The sequence below is a fragment of the Bombus flavifrons genome, chromosome 13 (genome assembly GCF_040668555.2).
Source record: "Bombus flavifrons isolate JBK064 chromosome 13, iyBomFlav1_principal, whole genome shotgun sequence".
NCBI lineage: Eukaryota > Metazoa > Arthropoda > Insecta > Hymenoptera > Apidae > Bombus > Bombus flavifrons.
In genome coordinates, this window is record NC_138454.1 from 12327147 (window position 1) to 12342557 (window position 15411).

At 32.5% G+C, this 15411-nt stretch overlaps 6 protein-coding genes and 2 long non-coding RNA genes across 11 annotated transcripts in view; 3 read left to right on the forward strand and 5 right to left on the reverse strand.

The window, feature by feature from the left end:
- The window catches only part of Poxn (paired box pox-neuro), a 31570-nt gene extending 29837 nt beyond the window's left edge, over positions 1–1733 (forward strand). Inside the window, exons 5-6 of the mRNA XM_069125609.1 lie at positions 143–311; positions 436–1733. Coding sequence (XP_068981710.1) covers positions 143–311; positions 436–952 — 686 coding nt within the window. The 3' untranslated portion in view covers positions 953–1733. The remainder of the gene's footprint in view (positions 1–142; positions 312–435) is intronic.
- Positions 1–3092, reverse strand: part of LOC138186089 (uncharacterized) — a 29943-nt gene extending 26851 nt beyond the window's left edge. Inside the window, exon 1 of the long non-coding RNA XR_011174796.1 lies at positions 2596–3092. This is a non-coding gene — a long non-coding RNA (uncharacterized LOC138186089). The remainder of the gene's footprint in view (positions 1–2595) is intronic.
- Positions 3093–3392: 300 nt separating this feature from the next.
- Positions 3393–6075, forward strand: IFT54 (intraflagellar transport 54). The gene is made up of 10 exons (XM_069125790.1): positions 3393–3642; positions 3734–3851; positions 3936–4048; positions 4156–4428; positions 4496–4896; positions 4977–5102; positions 5178–5427; positions 5518–5637; positions 5703–5788; positions 5864–6075. Exons 1-10 carry the CDS (start codon positions 3508–3510, stop codon positions 6012–6014), a joined length of 1773 nt encoding a protein of 590 aa, XP_068981891.1. The 5' UTR covers positions 3393–3507; the 3' UTR covers positions 6015–6075.
- Positions 3396–4016, reverse strand: LOC138186197 (uncharacterized). Its single transcript, XR_011174830.1, has 3 exons — positions 3819–4016; positions 3588–3666; positions 3396–3526 (listed from the first exon to the last, which is right to left on the reverse strand). It is a non-coding gene; the product is annotated as an uncharacterized LOC138186197 (long non-coding RNA).
- An 88-nt stretch (positions 6076–6163) lies between the features above and the next one.
- On the reverse strand, positions 6164–9345 carry spag (RNA polymerase II-associated protein spaghetti). 3 transcript variants are annotated; one of them, XM_069125795.1, is made up of 10 exons: positions 9213–9345; positions 8415–8632; positions 8225–8356; positions 7866–8110; positions 7576–7786; positions 7164–7505; positions 6943–7104; positions 6745–6906; positions 6473–6665; positions 6164–6406 (listed from the first exon to the last, which is right to left on the reverse strand). In XM_069125795.1, the coding sequence occupies exons 2-10, from the start codon at positions 8550–8552 to the stop codon at positions 6318–6320; spliced, it is 1674 nt and encodes a 557-aa protein (XP_068981896.1). In that variant the 5' UTR covers positions 8553–8632; positions 9213–9345; the 3' UTR covers positions 6164–6317. The 3 variants fall into 3 exon arrangements, with proteins under 3 accessions (XP_068981896.1, XP_068981895.1, XP_068981894.1); XM_069125794.1 differs by lacking the exon at positions 9213–9345 and adding an exon at positions 8908–9034; XM_069125793.1 differs by lacking the exon at positions 9213–9345 and adding an exon at positions 8736–8942.
- Positions 9140–11767, forward strand: CysRS-m (cysteine--tRNA ligase-like protein, mitochondrial). 2 transcript variants are annotated; one of them, XM_069125791.1, is made up of 8 exons: positions 9140–9392; positions 9573–9868; positions 9951–10149; positions 10240–10502; positions 10597–10733; positions 10807–10929; positions 11014–11274; positions 11346–11767. In XM_069125791.1, exons 1-8 carry the CDS (start codon positions 9145–9147, stop codon positions 11499–11501), a joined length of 1683 nt encoding a protein of 560 aa, XP_068981892.1. In that variant the 5' UTR covers positions 9140–9144; the 3' UTR covers positions 11502–11767. The 2 variants fall into 2 exon arrangements, with proteins under 2 accessions (XP_068981892.1, XP_068981893.1); XM_069125792.1 differs by having other exon boundaries at positions 11360–11767.
- Positions 11509–13097, reverse strand: Non3 (Ribosome production factor 2-like protein Non3). The gene is made up of 5 exons (XM_069125796.1): positions 12957–13097; positions 12571–12703; positions 12059–12498; positions 11822–11966; positions 11509–11727 (listed from the first exon to the last, which is right to left on the reverse strand). Exons 1-5 carry the CDS (start codon positions 12977–12979, stop codon positions 11509–11511), a joined length of 960 nt encoding a protein of 319 aa, XP_068981897.1. The 5' UTR covers positions 12980–13097.
- LOC138186196 (DNA repair protein RAD52 homolog) lies at positions 13011–15016 on the reverse strand. Its single transcript, XM_069125797.1, has 6 exons — positions 14868–15016; positions 14623–14776; positions 14369–14517; positions 14076–14295; positions 13798–13989; positions 13011–13731 (listed from the first exon to the last, which is right to left on the reverse strand). Exons 1-6 carry the CDS (start codon positions 14904–14906, stop codon positions 13598–13600), a joined length of 888 nt encoding a protein of 295 aa, XP_068981898.1. The 5' UTR covers positions 14907–15016; the 3' UTR covers positions 13011–13597.
- Positions 15017–15411: the final 395 nt, after the last annotated feature.

A 15411-nucleotide genomic window follows, 5' to 3' on the forward strand; every position in this document is an offset into this window, starting at 1 on the left:
TAAATAAACCTTGTACGTCTCGTGTAACGCTCTGTGACAAATAAGAGCAACGAAACACGTTAAGAAAATAAAATAATATAATGAAAGCGTTAAGCGTTAAATTTACATTGTATCGTACGATGTATTTTATCTTTACCCTCAGACACACTCATGAGAACGGATTACCAATTATTTTATCCGGGATCACTGGGACCGTTGCACATTTCCACAACTTCCGGTAATACCAGCGCACCATCTTGGAATCCAAGCTTTTACTCGTCTCTTTATCAAGCAACTACGCTGCACTTGCATCATGGAATGCAATCGTTCACGTAAGTCTAAGTTGTTTAACCGATTTCTGTTTCCTCGAGTGGCCCTTAATTCGACTTTTTTTTTTTCTTTTTCTCTTTTATTAAATCTCGAAAAACGGATCGGTAATAAAGATATCCGTTGCAGATCGTTAGACGTGGAACGTCTGTCGGAACAAAGCGGACCAACGAACCAGGTCGATTTAAAATCCAGCTCGAGCTCGATGGCGGGCAGCGACGACTCCTTGGACAAGAGCGACCTGGACGAGAACACGGAGTCCCAAGACCACTACAAGCCTTTCCAAAATTCGCCTATAATCCTAGAACTCGGCCAGAAGATCGGCAGCGATCGTAGCGCGTTCGTCAGACACAGTACATCCGGCTCGTCCGGAAACCTCGAGAATCGACAGAGTCCACCGCCAACAAACGGTGACAAGCAGAAAATAGCGTCTCCGCGAATCTTGGAAACGGCAAACGAGCAGAGCACCATGGCCAAAGAAGCGGCGGTCGAAGGAAGACCGGCGCAACCTCAGAGAAAAAGGAATCCTTACTCGATAGAAGAGCTCCTGAAGAAAGACGAAGGCAAAAGCACCTCGAAGAGGCCGAAATTGACGAATCTCGGGGTGGTTCAACCCTGTGGAATTATCCTGAACAAGGAAATCTGAAGGATCGCGGCCGAGAGATAAACAGAACGGAGGGAAAGAAGAATATATTTCAAGATCCGATAAGATAGAGGCTAAAAGACGATCGTCTGGATTTGGGTGAATTTTCGACGCACAGAATCAAGCATGATGATGCGTGGATGGTGAATGTCGAGGACGAAGATGCGATTGGTTGAAAATAAAATGGATGGACCAGCTAGGACAGAGGGAGGTGTATGGTCGAAACGATCGATGGATGTTGCGACGATGAAATTGGGCTAGGCTTATATTAGATATTCGTGGCTCTGTATTTTTCCGATCTATCGATACGAAAAGAACTTCTAAATACTTTATTTAGAAAGATACTTCATTCTCGGAATAACGAATCGTTGAGAAACCATTTAGTCTTGTACAAAACTTATTTATTAATTATTAACTCTCGTTTTAAGGCGATTAAACCACGTCCGTTAAAGAGAAATGTAACATAGTTTAGCAAAAAGGTGGAACAACGCCAAGTTCGACGCTTGAGAAATTACATCGTAAAGGAATAAAAAGAAAAAGGTTGATAAGATCGGTACACCTTTATAGATATGCGAAAATCTCGAAAATTAAAGCGATCGTCGTTGTACTATCGATACGGAGAAAAAGTATAAATTATATGTAACATTAGTATGAATCGTCGATTATGTATCGTTGACCGCAATATCGTAGGTTAAACGTAAGTCTGTTAAGATAATTTATAATTAAATTATTTTTATTCATTCTTCCGCGTCCGACACCGTCGATGATCTGTCTTTTCGAACAAGAAGAAAGCAATTCATCGACATTATGCGTAATAACCGGACGATAAAATACGATAAAGGAAACTCATCGACGTAGATGTTCTATCAGTTTCGATGATTTTCAACAGGATCAGTTTTGTGATCTCTCCGAATACTGAGATTTTTCCGTCGTGTAATTTGTGTGTGGTGTATGATTTCGTTTTGAGAGCGGGACGATGCCATATTATTATGTACGATATTTAACTTTAATTTAGTCAAAGAAACTTTGACGTATTCTAATAAAGTGAAATGGCTAGTAACCTTAACAAACAAACAAAAATAAAAAGATCCTTTTTTTTATCCATCGTGCCGAAGCAAGAGATACCCGGATCGTTCGAATCCATCGTTTTTACCTACTTCTCTTTCCGACACACCCATTATATATTATAGAAGATACATTTGCCCCGTTCGTCGGCAAAAAAATCCACTGGTTCTTTCAATATCTTTACCGTTCAATCGGCAAGCATCTTCGACAACATAAATGCGTCCATCGATCAAGATGAAAAAAGCGCAAATTCGATCTAGAATGATCCATTAGGCATAGGAATCTCATCTAGCGAAGCATCGTAAAGTGGCTCTAATTCCGCACAAAAAAAGGTCGATAGAACGTACTAAAACAAGAGACGAAGCTCGTTAGAAAGCACGATTAGCCCATAACTAAGAAGGAAAGCATGCGAAGCTCGACCGATACAGCCGGCCAATTAAACGAAAGCCTAAGCCTAATAAAGCGATGGCAATAAAGCACGCATCGGTAACGCGAAACAGCGGAGGCGCGAGGATGTAGTAAAGCCATAAACGGTTCGGCCTGAGTGTGTCATACGTGGACACACCACCGCGTATACATACCTTGTAAAATACGACATGGACGATGGTCACCGTAAAAAGAAGGTGAAATTAAATGGCGGATCGCGTCCCACGAGTCCTACGAACGATCCTATCCACCTTTTGCATTTATAACGTTGTAAAAACTTTTTATCCGCCTCCTCATCACGGACTAATTAATGCACTATAAAACGCTAACGCCTCGACGTCCGCTGATTTATCCGCCTCCCTTTCCACTATACGATTGTACACCAGTCTCCGGGTTTCGTAGCCCGCTCCTCTGCTCCTCCATCCACTCATCGTCATCCAGTTATTAGCCTGAATGATAACAGGAAGTTGAGGAGATGCGAACCTAAAAATAACGCTTTTTAATTATTATTCGCTGGACCTAAGCTTTTTAGACTCAAATTTTTGCAACATTATACGATCGGATTAAAATAATTTAATTAGAGGTAGATCGAATATTTTAGTTTCTTTCGGGCTATTTAAATTGTTAAACTTACGGCATTTTAAAGACGAAGAAGAGAAGAAATTTTGAACGAACGGTAGATTCGTTCAGTGGTATAAGATTAATTCTCTAAATGATCGTTTTTGATCTGAGTAGTTGTATTTATATCGATATTTATTATTTAGTTATATTATCCTTTCCATTTCCTTATTCTTACCTGAAATACAAATTTTTCTACATTTCTACACAATGATCTGTTTTTTATATATCATGTCGTTGAAACGACCGGTAAAAGAAAAAAAGAAGAACAATAATACGCTTATTGGTAAAAAAAAACAACTATTCGTAAAATTCCACTCTGTCAAATAGATCCAGTCTATCATGTTGGTCATACATTGGTTGCCAAGTAACCATTTGATGCACACAAAGTTCAGCAAGGTTGTGAGAAAGGCAGTGTAACCAGTGGTATGTTTTATTTGTGATTAACAATGGCAGACGATATAAGACCTGAAACAATTAAAAACACTCAAGACTTACTCGGCAAATACTTCAAAAGGCCACCTCTCACCGAAAAATTACTAAGAAAACCACCGTTTCGATTTCTCCACGATATCGTCTCGGCAGTAACGTATCTTTTGCTCGTGTTTCTGGCTGTAAATAAAACATGAATATAATCAATGCTTTTATAACTAATAAATGAATGGTATATCATAGGTCATAAACGAAACTGGTTTTCTGGACGGTTTGTATACAGAGGAGGAACTAAATTCGGAAAATATAAAAAACAAAGAGGCGAAACTTGCCTATTTAACAAAACTGATCGACGTCGTGAGTAAGTTATATAAGTTTCCTTGTATTATAAAATGTATAACGTTCTTCGACGTATTCAAATACTAGTACTAGGCAATAATTTCAGAACTGATTACCGGCGCTAATTTAACTGTACGAGCCAGCAAGATAATCTCAGGCCAGGAACCAGCTAAAACAAATGAGTTATTGCAAGCAATTGGAAAAGCTTTAGACAAGAAGGTAACGATTCTACGACCGTAAGAAACACAAATGGCTATGCGATTACTTACAAATATAAAAAAAACCAACGACACGGTAAAGTTGAAAATGTTATACAAATTAAACAGATAAGCAGCGTGGAAGCCGTCGAACGATACAAGAAGAATTTAGGAAAAGGCAAATCTAGTTCAAGAAGTAAGCTGTCTGTAACAAAAGATGAAAGAAAATCATCGTCGAAAGAAACATCCCAAAAAAGGGCTTCAACGTCGAAAGAAAAATCTATAGAACGAAAAAAAAAAGCTGTTAACGAAGATAATTCAACGATACGTGAGGCAACACGTAAAAATGAAAATCAAGATTCTCAAAAAAATGTCGAAGCTGCGGATGTACCACGCGTCGAGGTAATTTAATATACCTTACGCTTAGATTATGAACATGAAAAAGCGTAACTGAATTTACATGTTTTAGCCAGCCCAAGAAAAAATTCCTGCATCTGCGCATAGAAAAAGCTCTTCGTCTGCTAAACTCAAACAGAATAGACCCTCCACACCATTGTCTGAAACTCTGCAGTCGGATAAGCGAATCGACGAAAACAAAAAACAAAAAGAATCCGAGAACAAGTCGAAGCATATGACAAATGCTGAAAATAACGAATTACAAAATCATATACTCGATACATCAAACTCCATTAATTCAGAATCGAAATCTGCGCCAAACATCAGAGATAATAAGATAGATGAGAATGTAGACAAGGTGGAGTACAAGGAAAATGATATAGTAAATAACGAAGCTTCTTTACAAAGCATAGAAAAATCTGGTCAGTCGATATCAGAGACACAAATGTTTCAATCAGAAAATAACGATGCTAGGTATCGTTCGCGTCAAACTGGTATCTTATGAAAAATTAATATTTCTAATATTTAACGATAACTTGATAAAATACTTTCAGTATTCCACGATCAAATTCTAGACCAAGAACTTCCTTACGTCCACCTACTGCGAGACCAATTAGCGCCAGACCTGCAGCACCTAGAATACGAGGCAAAGCAGAGTTAATAGTTAACGAGGAAATACTGTTAGAACACATTTTAATACACTGTATGTAAAAGATCTTATAGAGAATATAAACTATTACTGCTTCATTTTCCAGAACACCTATGGGAAACATTAGTGTCATTGTGGAGAATTCTGATCTCAAGGACGATGATGATGACGCTGAAGACATGGTAGTTATGGAAACTAGAGTAACTGGTAGCGATTCCTTAGAAAACAGTGGCAACTATAAAGCCGATGGTCAATTAACGCAAGAACATGGACACCTTGTTGCTCAAATATTAGAAACACAAAAGGAATTGGTTAATAATGATAATGTAGACGTGATACCTAAAAAAACAAATATCGTAAGTACAATTCACCATTATCATAAAATATTATTTTTTACCGCATTATACTATTTCAATGTAACATGAAACATAATATTTGTCATTTAGACATGGGATACAAATTCAAAACGCGACGCTGTAGCAAAAGAAATTGATAAACTACGAAATACGATACAAACATTAACACGTGCAACAAATCCACTTGGGAAGTTATTAGATTATTTCCAGGTAACTTATTGATTTATTATATTTTTATATAGTATCACACGTGTAATTTACGTTACTCTTAACAGGAGGATATAGAAGTCATGCAAAAAGAATTATTAGAATGGAAAAACCAATATCAACAAGTAAATGAACAACTGAAAATAGAAAAAATGTAAGAATATACATATTAAGTTTTGCATCGTTTAAAATCGCTTATTTTAATCATGTATATGATTCTTTTCTTCAGGAAAACGCAAGAATTAATAGAGCCTATGAAAGAAACATTAAAAGAAATTGATCATAATGTGAAAGTACAATTGGATAAAATATGTCAAGCTAAATCGCAGATTACGAAAAATGATCAAAGGATACAAACATTATTAAATGGTCGTGTGTAAATTTCATTTCACCGTAATCTATAAAACGATAATATTTTCTCATTATCTTTAATACAAATAACATAAGTGTACAATCTCCTCTAAGTTTCTAGTCAAATATTGTACATATGTACGTAGAACGCTAAAGAATGTAACGCGAAATGTAATATAATACAAGTAATTAAGAAATAATTCTAATAATCTCCGTTCCTTTATTCAGACTTATTCGAACAGGAACACTTATACAAAATATATATGTATAACTTAATGTCATTACATTACTTAAAAATATTTTTATACCCGCATATCACTATGCATTTATTTCTACATTTCATATTTATCTTGTAGAGCTGAAATTTCATCTTCAGACACATTTTCCACCGTTTTGCAATATTTAAACAACATTTTTAAGCCTAAAAATTGAAGAAAAATATTATTAACGCTTTATATTATTTTAAATTTTGTACAATAACGCTTACTTTCTTTGTCACTGTTACTAGTAAACATGATGAGCGCTCTAAATCGCTTAACACGACTGAGATCTTTCAAGTAGTAGAATATCTGATTTTTCCTTCCTACGAATTCCGTTCCCAAAACTTCTATTATTTGGCTAAAGATATCCGATTCCATTGAATCTTGAAATATTTTAGGTAAACTACCCTCTGATAATTGCTGGAATTCGATTTACTAATTAGATTAAAACTCATACTTTGTATATCAAAAAATTGGAACTTTTACACATTGTTCTTACCTTCAAATACCTATATCTAAATTCTGGCGAATTATTTCTTTTCCAATTCATTAAAAACTGTACAGCTGTTTTGGGAATTGGAGGTATAATATTACTAATATCCTCCAGAGGTTCAGAAACTTTAATATAAGTATTATCTTTCGCAACATTATCTTTCTGCGACATATCCACTTTCTGCGACATATCCACTTTCTGCATCATATCCACTTTCTGCATCATATCCACTTTCTGCACGGGATATTTATGACGTTCTTTCGTTTGTACAGGATCATCTTTGTTATATGCCGTTTTGTCATTAGTATACCTGTACTGATCGATACCAAATTCCACTTCTTGGATAGGTATTTTCGTCAATGATTTCTGTAATCAACAAAAACTTCAGATATTTTCGAGCATGGATGTTAATGTTGTAATTTTACCTTTGAACGTAAATGAGGAGGCTTCTCTATTGGTTCTATTACAATGACTTCATCTTTCTCTGGCAACCAATCTGGAATACGTGGATCCCTTTTCACATTAGTATCAATCACATTATCTTTTTCATTCTCTGTACTATCTTTAACATTTACAACACTTTTATTATCTTTACTCTTCTCCATATTTTTAGTGTTTATTATATTCTTGGTTTTTGTTGTTTGTACATTTGATGCAATATTGTTCAACCACGTTTTCTCAGAAATCTTTTTTTCAATCGTAGTCTTTTTAATATCTTTTTTTTCAATTGTTGACATTTTTGTACCTTCCTTCGCTATAGTACTTGTCTGTACAAAATACCATCGCTAAATAGTATGTTAACTAAATAATAAAGTTTGTTTCTTAGTTATTAATTACCTCTGAACATTTAATCTTGCCTTCGATTTGATTTAGCAACAATTTGGCTTCCTTATTAGAAGGTTCTAATTTCAAAATTTTTTCTAAATCATGTTTAGCTTCTTTATATTGTTTTAGATTCATTCTAGCTGTTGCTCTTCTGTGATAAGCTTTTACATAACTCTCGTCTAATTGAACTGCAGTTGAACAATCAGATTCAGCAGAATAAAAACTACAGAAAAGTGTAATATTTTAGTATCATCTGATAATTTTTAATTGAATATGCAGATATAATCAAAAGACATATATACTTGTCTAGTTTTAACTGACAGAGTGCACGATTTGCGTAAAATACTGCATCATATGGAAATAGTTTTATAGCCTCTGTATAACAGCCAATTGCTTCAGACCATTTCTGTTGTTGCACCAAAATATTGCCTTCACTTTTATGTTTTGTTGCTCTTTGATGTGCTTTCTCTAATTCTTCTTTAGACATATGTTCATCTTCAGAATCATCTGATTGCTCATCATTATCTATTTTTCTGCATTCTTTATCCTTTGAAACAATATTACAAGTAATCAGAATTTTCCTAAGTTTTATTGAGTTTTACAGAAAAAAAAAAATGTTTAATTCAATATTCACAATACATATTCACGGTGATAAACTTACTACATCAAATTTCTCCCAAGCAGAATAATCGTGTGATTTAATCCTTTTTGACTTATTATCACCTTGATCTTTCTTTGTGGACGAATTTTTGGTTTTATTTTTATGCTTACTTCTAATTGGTGGTAAAGTAATCTACAAAAATCATCCCTATAAGTTTATATATTTCTATGAATATGATCACAACTTGTACCTGACCACTTTTTTCTTTTCGTAATTGCTCATCTTTACATCTCATTTGTTCCTCCCAATTTTTCATATCAAGAAATTCTTTCTGTAAATCTTCTGCATTATCCTTCACCTGCTTTTGCATCAAGATCGATTTATCCATTTCGTACAACTGTATTTAATATAATAATTGCAAGAAAAGATAAAACGTCAATTGCAAATTTAGGTTATGTTCTGCTCCTTCTGAAAAACGAAAAGATATAAATTATGATTCCACTATTTAACTATTAATTTATTAAAATATTTCATTATTTAAAATAAAATTTTGACTGAGTTCACATCATACATCACTATTACTGTTAAAAACGTACGTATTATAAAATGTTTATGCAATTCATTACATTAAAATTATTACACTTTGTCACACGTAGGAAAGTTTCGCAATGAATTTCTATATATCAAAATACTTTTTGCTTTAACGATTTGCATTGAAATTCTTAATCTTTTAAACAACAAACCCTTAATTCTAGCTGCGAAGCACTTATCAGGGACACAACTTTCAACAAATTTCGAAATGTGTTTTTCGACACTAGCGCTCCGCATCTGGCAATCTTTGAAGTTAATATCGATAGGAAAATGCAAAGCGAATTTTCTAAGGTTAAGTTAACCATAAAATTAAATATCAGTTAATCATAATTGATTATAAGAAAACATTGATCGTTTAATATACCCATTTAATAATAAAAAGCACTAAAATGAATGTATTCATAAAGAATGTCTTTTATAACAAAATACGAGGAGCATGCTATCAATTTATACATACCGAGACAAAGTTAAAGAAACAAGCACAGTGGTTGAAACCTACAGGATATAAAACAGATATTCAGATCTACAATCCCATAACAAAATGTGAAGTGCCGTTAATTTTAAAAAATAAAGCCGTTCTAACTTGGTATCTTTGTGGACCTACTGTATATGATTCGGCACATATAGGACATGCAGTGTAAGTTCTATCTTTTCTTTTTAATTGCATATAAGATAATAATAAATTCCTCGGAAAGGGTCTTTTATTTGATTGTTAAAATTAACATAAGAACAAAATATAATATTATCTTAAGGTGTGCAATAATTTAGTTATTAAATAATGAAAATGCGAAAGAACATTTTAAACTTTCATTCATAGAACTTACGTGTATTCAGATATTATCAGGAGAATATTAACAGACCACTTCAATATAAATGTTGTAATGGCCATGTGTGTAACAGACATAGATGATAAAATAATAGCACGCACAAAAGAGTTAAAACAAAATCATAAGGATCTAACAAAACATTACGAAAACGAATTTATCGAAGATATGAAAATGTTAAATGTTGCAAGGCCTCATCTGTATTGTAGGGTAACTGATTATATACCACAAATTATTCAATTTGTGAAGAGCATTCTAGACAAAGGCAATGCTTACACTTTGAAAGATGGTAAAATATAAAATGTAACAATTTAGCTATTATTTTTATTATATACTTTAAGTATCGTAAATGATAATTATTCTTCATATAGGATCTGTTTATTTTGATACGCATAAATACGGAATGTATGGCAAGCTATCAACTCCAATATCAGATAGTTTTCATCCTGATAAAAAATCTGCATTAGATTTTTGCCTTTGGAAAACAGCTAAGAAAGGTGAACCATTTTGGGAGTCTCCATGGGCTCCTGGAAGGCCAGGGTGGCACATAGAATGTAGCACTATTGCAAGGTAGAGAGCCATATTAGAATCTTTCTGTTTTATATGTTGTACCATAATGCGCGTTAAAGCTAATATATATAAAATTTATATTTCAATTAGCACAATTTTTGGAAATTCCATAGACTTTCACAGCGGTGGGAGAGATCTCATTTTTCCACATCATGAGAATGAGGAAGCACAATCGTGTTGTTATCACGAAGTAGAACAGTGGGTAAATTATTGGGTACATTATGGACATTTGTCCTTGGACTGCAAAAAAATGTCGAAAAGTCTTAAAAACACCATCAGTATAAGAGAATTTCTTGAAAAATATACAGCAAATCAGTTTAGAATCCTTTGTCTACTATCGAATTATAAAAATGGTATAGTTTGCAATAATTTATTTCTATATATAATTAAATTATTTTAGATTAAATGTAAATTTCATTAACTATATTTTTAATATTCATTCTTCAGAACTTCAATTTTCCTATAATATAATGGATAATGCGGTAGCTGTGTTACATAAAATTGAACATTTTATTAGCGACTGTCATAATTATATCATTGGAAATTGGGATACTGGCAATGTAGATGAATCTACGTTATTCCGCGTTAGTTATCTCGTTGTATTTTATTATTTTACATAAAAACATGTATATATTCATTATTGAATTAATATTTCAGTGTTTGGAAGAAACGAAAAACAGTATTAATACTGCATTAGCAAATGATTTTAACACTGCAAAAGCCATGAGGTCACTTATAAATCTAATTAATATAGTTAATAAAATGTTACATGATCCTCGGGTAAATATATATTTAGTAGCTACTATTGATTTACTCGGATATTCTCAACAACGAACTTAGAATGTACTGTTGTATTAAATTTAGAGTAGTACAAACACTTCTAGTACCTGTATACCTGCTGTAGCTGCAGTATTAAATTATACATCAGAAATACTTTCCAAATTCGGAATTTCAAATCATAGTGCAGTAAATGATTATAGAATGGACAGTGTCGTCGAATGTCTGATAAAATTTAGAGGCGCTGTACGTAACAAAATTTTAGAGCAAGATGTGAAAGATAAAACTTTACTTACGGCGTGCGATGAAGTACGATCGGAACTTTCCACTTACGGTATAATAATTAAGGTACAACATTATATATATATATATATATATTTCAGTAATTTAATTTTTAAATTATGTATTTTATATTATAGTTCTGTCTTTCTAGGATTGCAAAACTGAAACTAGTTGGAGTATCAAGAAATATTAAATACAAATCAGCAAAAATCTTTAATGGTAATCTAATATTTTTAATAAAAAAGAAAATACTTGTTTTTACATTTATTTCCTTACTGATTTTAGATAAATAGTTAACTATTAATCAGCTGAATCACTAGTAGTTTTTAATTTTTTTGAATTATCATTATCACTATTTTCAATATTTTTCCTTTTCGACCCAGCTTTCTTCTCTGCCATTGTCTTTTTTAAACCTTTCATTTTTCTCGTCTGTATACTATTAATATTTTGTGCTCCAACATGCACACGACCAAAGGTTGTTCCAAGTTTGTCCACAGATATATTCTTCTTCTTTTTAACCTGTGATCGTATATTAAATGAATAAATGAACGAAAGTAAATACTAAGTCATTATTTTTCCTGTCAATCATTATTTCCAAAATGAAAGATATTACCTTCAGCTCTTTTGGCTTTTTACAAGCTTGCTTAAACAAATCTTCAGAAGCAAGTTTCGTACGTCTACAAATTAAATCTGCTCTTGGACCAATTTCTTCTAATTCAATTCTTGGTATTCTACAATCAGACTTTTTTAAAAGTATCCTAAAACATAATTTTATTAAATAAATTACATTTGAAAGAACTGTATATATAACGGTACACAATAATATCAAGAAAGAAAGAAAGAAATGTACCTGTAACTGCGTACTAGTATCTTATTGTCAATAGCAGTGAAACTCAGAACATGTTCGAGACCTTGAAGTCTAATCTTTTCAACTGGTTCCCTTTGAAACATATCCACAAACAAATTTTTAATTCTATTTAACTCATAGTTATTTTCAAAGAGCTCTCCATTGAAAACTAATAAGGGTTTTATTCCTTCTGAAATTTTGGGAACTTTAAAACTTTTCAGTCCTTTATAATTTTCTATGCCAAATTCTACCATATCTAATAACGTTTGTTCATACATTCTTCCCATTACTAAATTGTGGGGACGTTTTTTATTATGCAAAGCGATCATAAAAAGCGGTGCATTATATTTCACAGAAAATTTTTCGATGGGTGTTACATCCTCAAATGGTAGTATATCATTTTTCTTTTGCATTATCTGTGCATCTGGCTTTTTTAAATCGTACTAAAACCAAATATTCATCATGTCATTCAGGTAAGACACTTTATCATTACCATTTTATATAGTTCAACTTACCAAATCTTTCATAAAATCTACCACTATCTGTGAAGTGTTTTTACCTTTGAAACACAGAGTTTGTTTAGCACCCTCTATTAATTTCGGTTCTTTTTTCAAAATAGCTCGTTTACCCTTATGGGTAGTCGGCTTTCTGCAATAAAAGTTGCATTCGCATTTCTAATGTAGCAATGACGTATATACAAAACAAACAGATAAGGTGTAAAAATACTTTCTTTTTCTTTTTAATAAAAGCTTTACTTTCAGCAGATGTCTGATAAAAATCGATAAAAATTATAAAAGTTCTAATATGCATAAAAACTAAAAAGTGAATTACAAACATACGTATATAACCTATGCATTTTAATCATAGGCAAAATACCTTATTTTACATGAAAAATACCTACACTACTCTTTGCATCACGGTCATGGTGATAATTAACTTTAAAAACTGTACTTCCTTAAAATTATAGAAATACTGAATGAATATTTATTATGTAAAACATATCACAGAACATAAGACACGTGTTCTTGCACAAATTCAAATTACACTCGATGGGAAGTGGGAATTAAATGGGCATGTTTACAATATGGCAGTTGTTAGTCCATAACCTATAACCGCGGTCGTGTACACAAGTCCTGAAACTCCCGTAATAGGGGGATGACACGATTATGCGACGACTGATGTTTTTCCAATCCACCAACAGCGGCGTTGCTGCAGAGTAGTTAAAACAATAGGAGACACAAGGCCATAATGTTGTGTCCCCTAAAGCGAACTTTAATCATAAATAGAATTGTTTATGAAGAAATAATGTATACCTATTTACAAAGTATTATTCAAATTATAAAAAAAATTAATTTGTTTACTTCCACTATGTATTACCTTGTTGAAATTGTTTTGACTACTCAATATCATATGTGTGTTGTACACAATACAAGAAATCTTCTGACCTCAAATCAGGAACTACCTTTAACACAAGAGTTTCCACACCTGTGTATACAACTGTGATTATACGACTCATTCATATAAAGTTTTTAACTTTATTGACTAGTATCTTGTATTGCTTTTTTTATTTTGATTAGTCTTCTGTTGTTCTCTTTCCTTCATTAATCTTTTATACTCTGCTTGTTTCTCCATTTGTTTTCGTTTCCGTTCCATTCGTAAAAGTTCTTCTTCAGACGCTAAAAATTATTTACATTTCATTTAAAATTAACCTGTAAAAGCAAATAAATCTTCAACTAATTTACCTGATTTCGAATCTCCTATTTCAATGTTACTTTGCTCTTTTTGATTACCCGGAACACTGGGCTGTACACGACTTTTCATCTCACTTGAAGTTTTGATACACTGCTCCGGTTGTGCAACAGAACTTGATACTGTTTGTCTTACAGACACTTGTTCCTTCGCAACATTTGGGCATTTTGATTTTAATACATCCTCTAAAAAAATATATTATATATTTTATATAAATATTTTAATATAGCTCAGTTCATAAAAAATAAAAAGTTCAAAAAATTGTGAAAACCTGTTTTTTGTTTTTCTTTATCATTTTTACTTATAAACGGAGTCGACTGAGCACATGGTTCTGGCATTTTAGTTTCTGAAGTTCTGTTTTCTGTTCCGTTAAATAAACTATCAGCAACCATATGTGAATTTGACAACTTTTTTGATACATTTTGTACCTCAGTATTTATCTCTTTACCAAAACATGACAATACCCTTTTAAAGGCATCTGTAAGAGAACCCTGAATAAAATAATAAAAAGAAGACTACTTCTATAATATACATAAATATAAGGTATTCAAATTTTAAACATACAATTCTTGCACAATGTATTGTTAAACCTTTCATAGCTCCTTCTGTGTAACAATACCCCATGTCCTCATGAAATGTTCCATCTTTTAATTGGACCTTGAGAAGTGTCACACATCCGCAAACATATTTACCCATGAAAGTTTCAATAAAATCTAAAATATATTTAAGTAATAAAGTTTACATACAGTACATAAAGTTTATATACAAAAAGATTAATAAGACAAACGAATGATTAATAAAATCCATAAAATACACACCTATTGTTTGGCTAGTAATATTATGACTCCATTTTCCTTCGCCAAATATTTGATTTGCTAACAATATCAAATCATTATTAAGAGCTAGTGCTTTCACTAAATCCAATTGTTGTGGTAATGTATTTGTCATATTCTGTTTTGAATTTGTAGATGGCTAAAACAAATTATCTTTCTTTTGTAATCTATATTTTTCGTATTTAATTCGTATAACTAAATCTTCTCAAGACACTGTGATTCATACTTACAATTTTTATACAAGACGGATAATTAATCGCGTTAATCATGGATAATAATGTATCTAAACGGTTAAACGAATTTAAAATTTTGCAATATATGATACCGTTACGCTAACGCTTGAACTTGCTGTTAGTATAATTGCGTGAAGTTGGCTTCAATGATTGTATCTAGAAACATTCAACATAAAACAAGAACGAAATTTAAACTGACAGATTATACGCGCGAATGGAAAATTGTACATTATCTAATTATTCGCCAAAGGTGTGGCTAGATAAGAGATGTAAATGGTTCGGGAGACAGAGACACGACGTGTAAACTGGCTTTAAATTATTCATTACTGTACCAAATTAATAGTTTGAATTTCTTAACACGATCTCTTGATATCTTACTCTCGGCAACTATTCGCGAAAACTTTCCTAAGACTTGGGCTGTAACTTTAAATTATTTATTGCACGCCGCATAAACTAACAGTCCGAATTTCTCGATATAACTTCTCAACACCTTATCTTCGGCGATTCGTGTAAACTTTCTTAGAAATTTTGCCGTCTCTCT

Excerpts from the sequence above, each read along its gene's own strand:
- spag (XM_069125795.1), bottom strand. The coding sequence starts at position 8,552 with ATGGATAAATCGATCTTGATGCAAAAGCAGGTGAAGGATAATGCAGAA. Across the intron at positions 7,105-7,163 it reads CTCCTCATTTACGTTCAAAG|AAATCATTGACGAAAATACC; the intron begins GTAAAATTACAA and ends TGTTGATTACAG. Across the intron at positions 6,907-6,942 it reads TGATGCAGAAAGTGGATATG|TCGCAGAAAGATAATGTTGC; the intron begins ATGCAGAAAGTG and ends AAAGTGGATATG.
- IFT54 (XM_069125790.1), top strand. The coding sequence starts at position 3,508 with ATGGCAGACGATATAAGACCTGAAACAATTAAAAACACTCAAGACTTA. Across the intron at positions 3,852-3,935 it reads AAAACTGATCGACGTCGTGA|AACTGATTACCGGCGCTAAT; the intron begins GTAAGTTATATA and ends CAATAATTTCAG. Across the intron at positions 4,429-4,495 it reads CGGATGTACCACGCGTCGAG|CCAGCCCAAGAAAAAATTCC; the intron begins GTAATTTAATAT and ends TACATGTTTTAG.
- CysRS-m (XM_069125791.1), top strand. The coding sequence starts at position 9,145 with ATGAATGTATTCATAAAGAATGTCTTTTATAACAAAATACGAGGAGCA. Across the intron at positions 9,393-9,572 it reads GCACATATAGGACATGCAGT|AACTTACGTGTATTCAGATA; the intron begins GTAAGTTCTATC and ends TTTCATTCATAG. Across the intron at positions 11,275-11,345 it reads CTTACGGTATAATAATTAAG|TTCTGTCTTTCTAGGATTGC; the intron begins GTACAACATTAT and ends TTTATATTATAG.
- LOC138186196 (XM_069125797.1), bottom strand. The coding sequence starts at position 14,906 with ATGATTAACGCGATTAATTATCCGTCTTGTATAAAAATT. Across the intron at positions 14,777-14,867 it reads ATCCGTCTTGTATAAAAATT|CCATCTACAAATTCAAAACA; the intron begins GTAAGTATGAAT and ends AATTTGTTTTAG. Across the intron at positions 13,732-13,797 it reads AATAGGAGATTCGAAATCAG|CGTCTGAAGAAGAACTTTTA; the intron begins GTAAATTAGTTG and ends AATAATTTTTAG.
- Non3 (XM_069125796.1), bottom strand. The coding sequence starts at position 12,979 with ATGACCGTGATGCAAAGAGTAGT. Across the intron at positions 12,499-12,570 it reads TAGATTTTATGAAAGATTTG|TACGATTTAAAAAAGCCAGA; the intron begins GTAAGTTGAACT and ends ATTTGGTTTTAG. Across the intron at positions 11,728-11,821 it reads AAAAGCCAAAAGAGCTGAAG|GTTAAAAAGAAGAAGAATAT; the intron begins GTAATATCTTTC and ends ATACGATCACAG.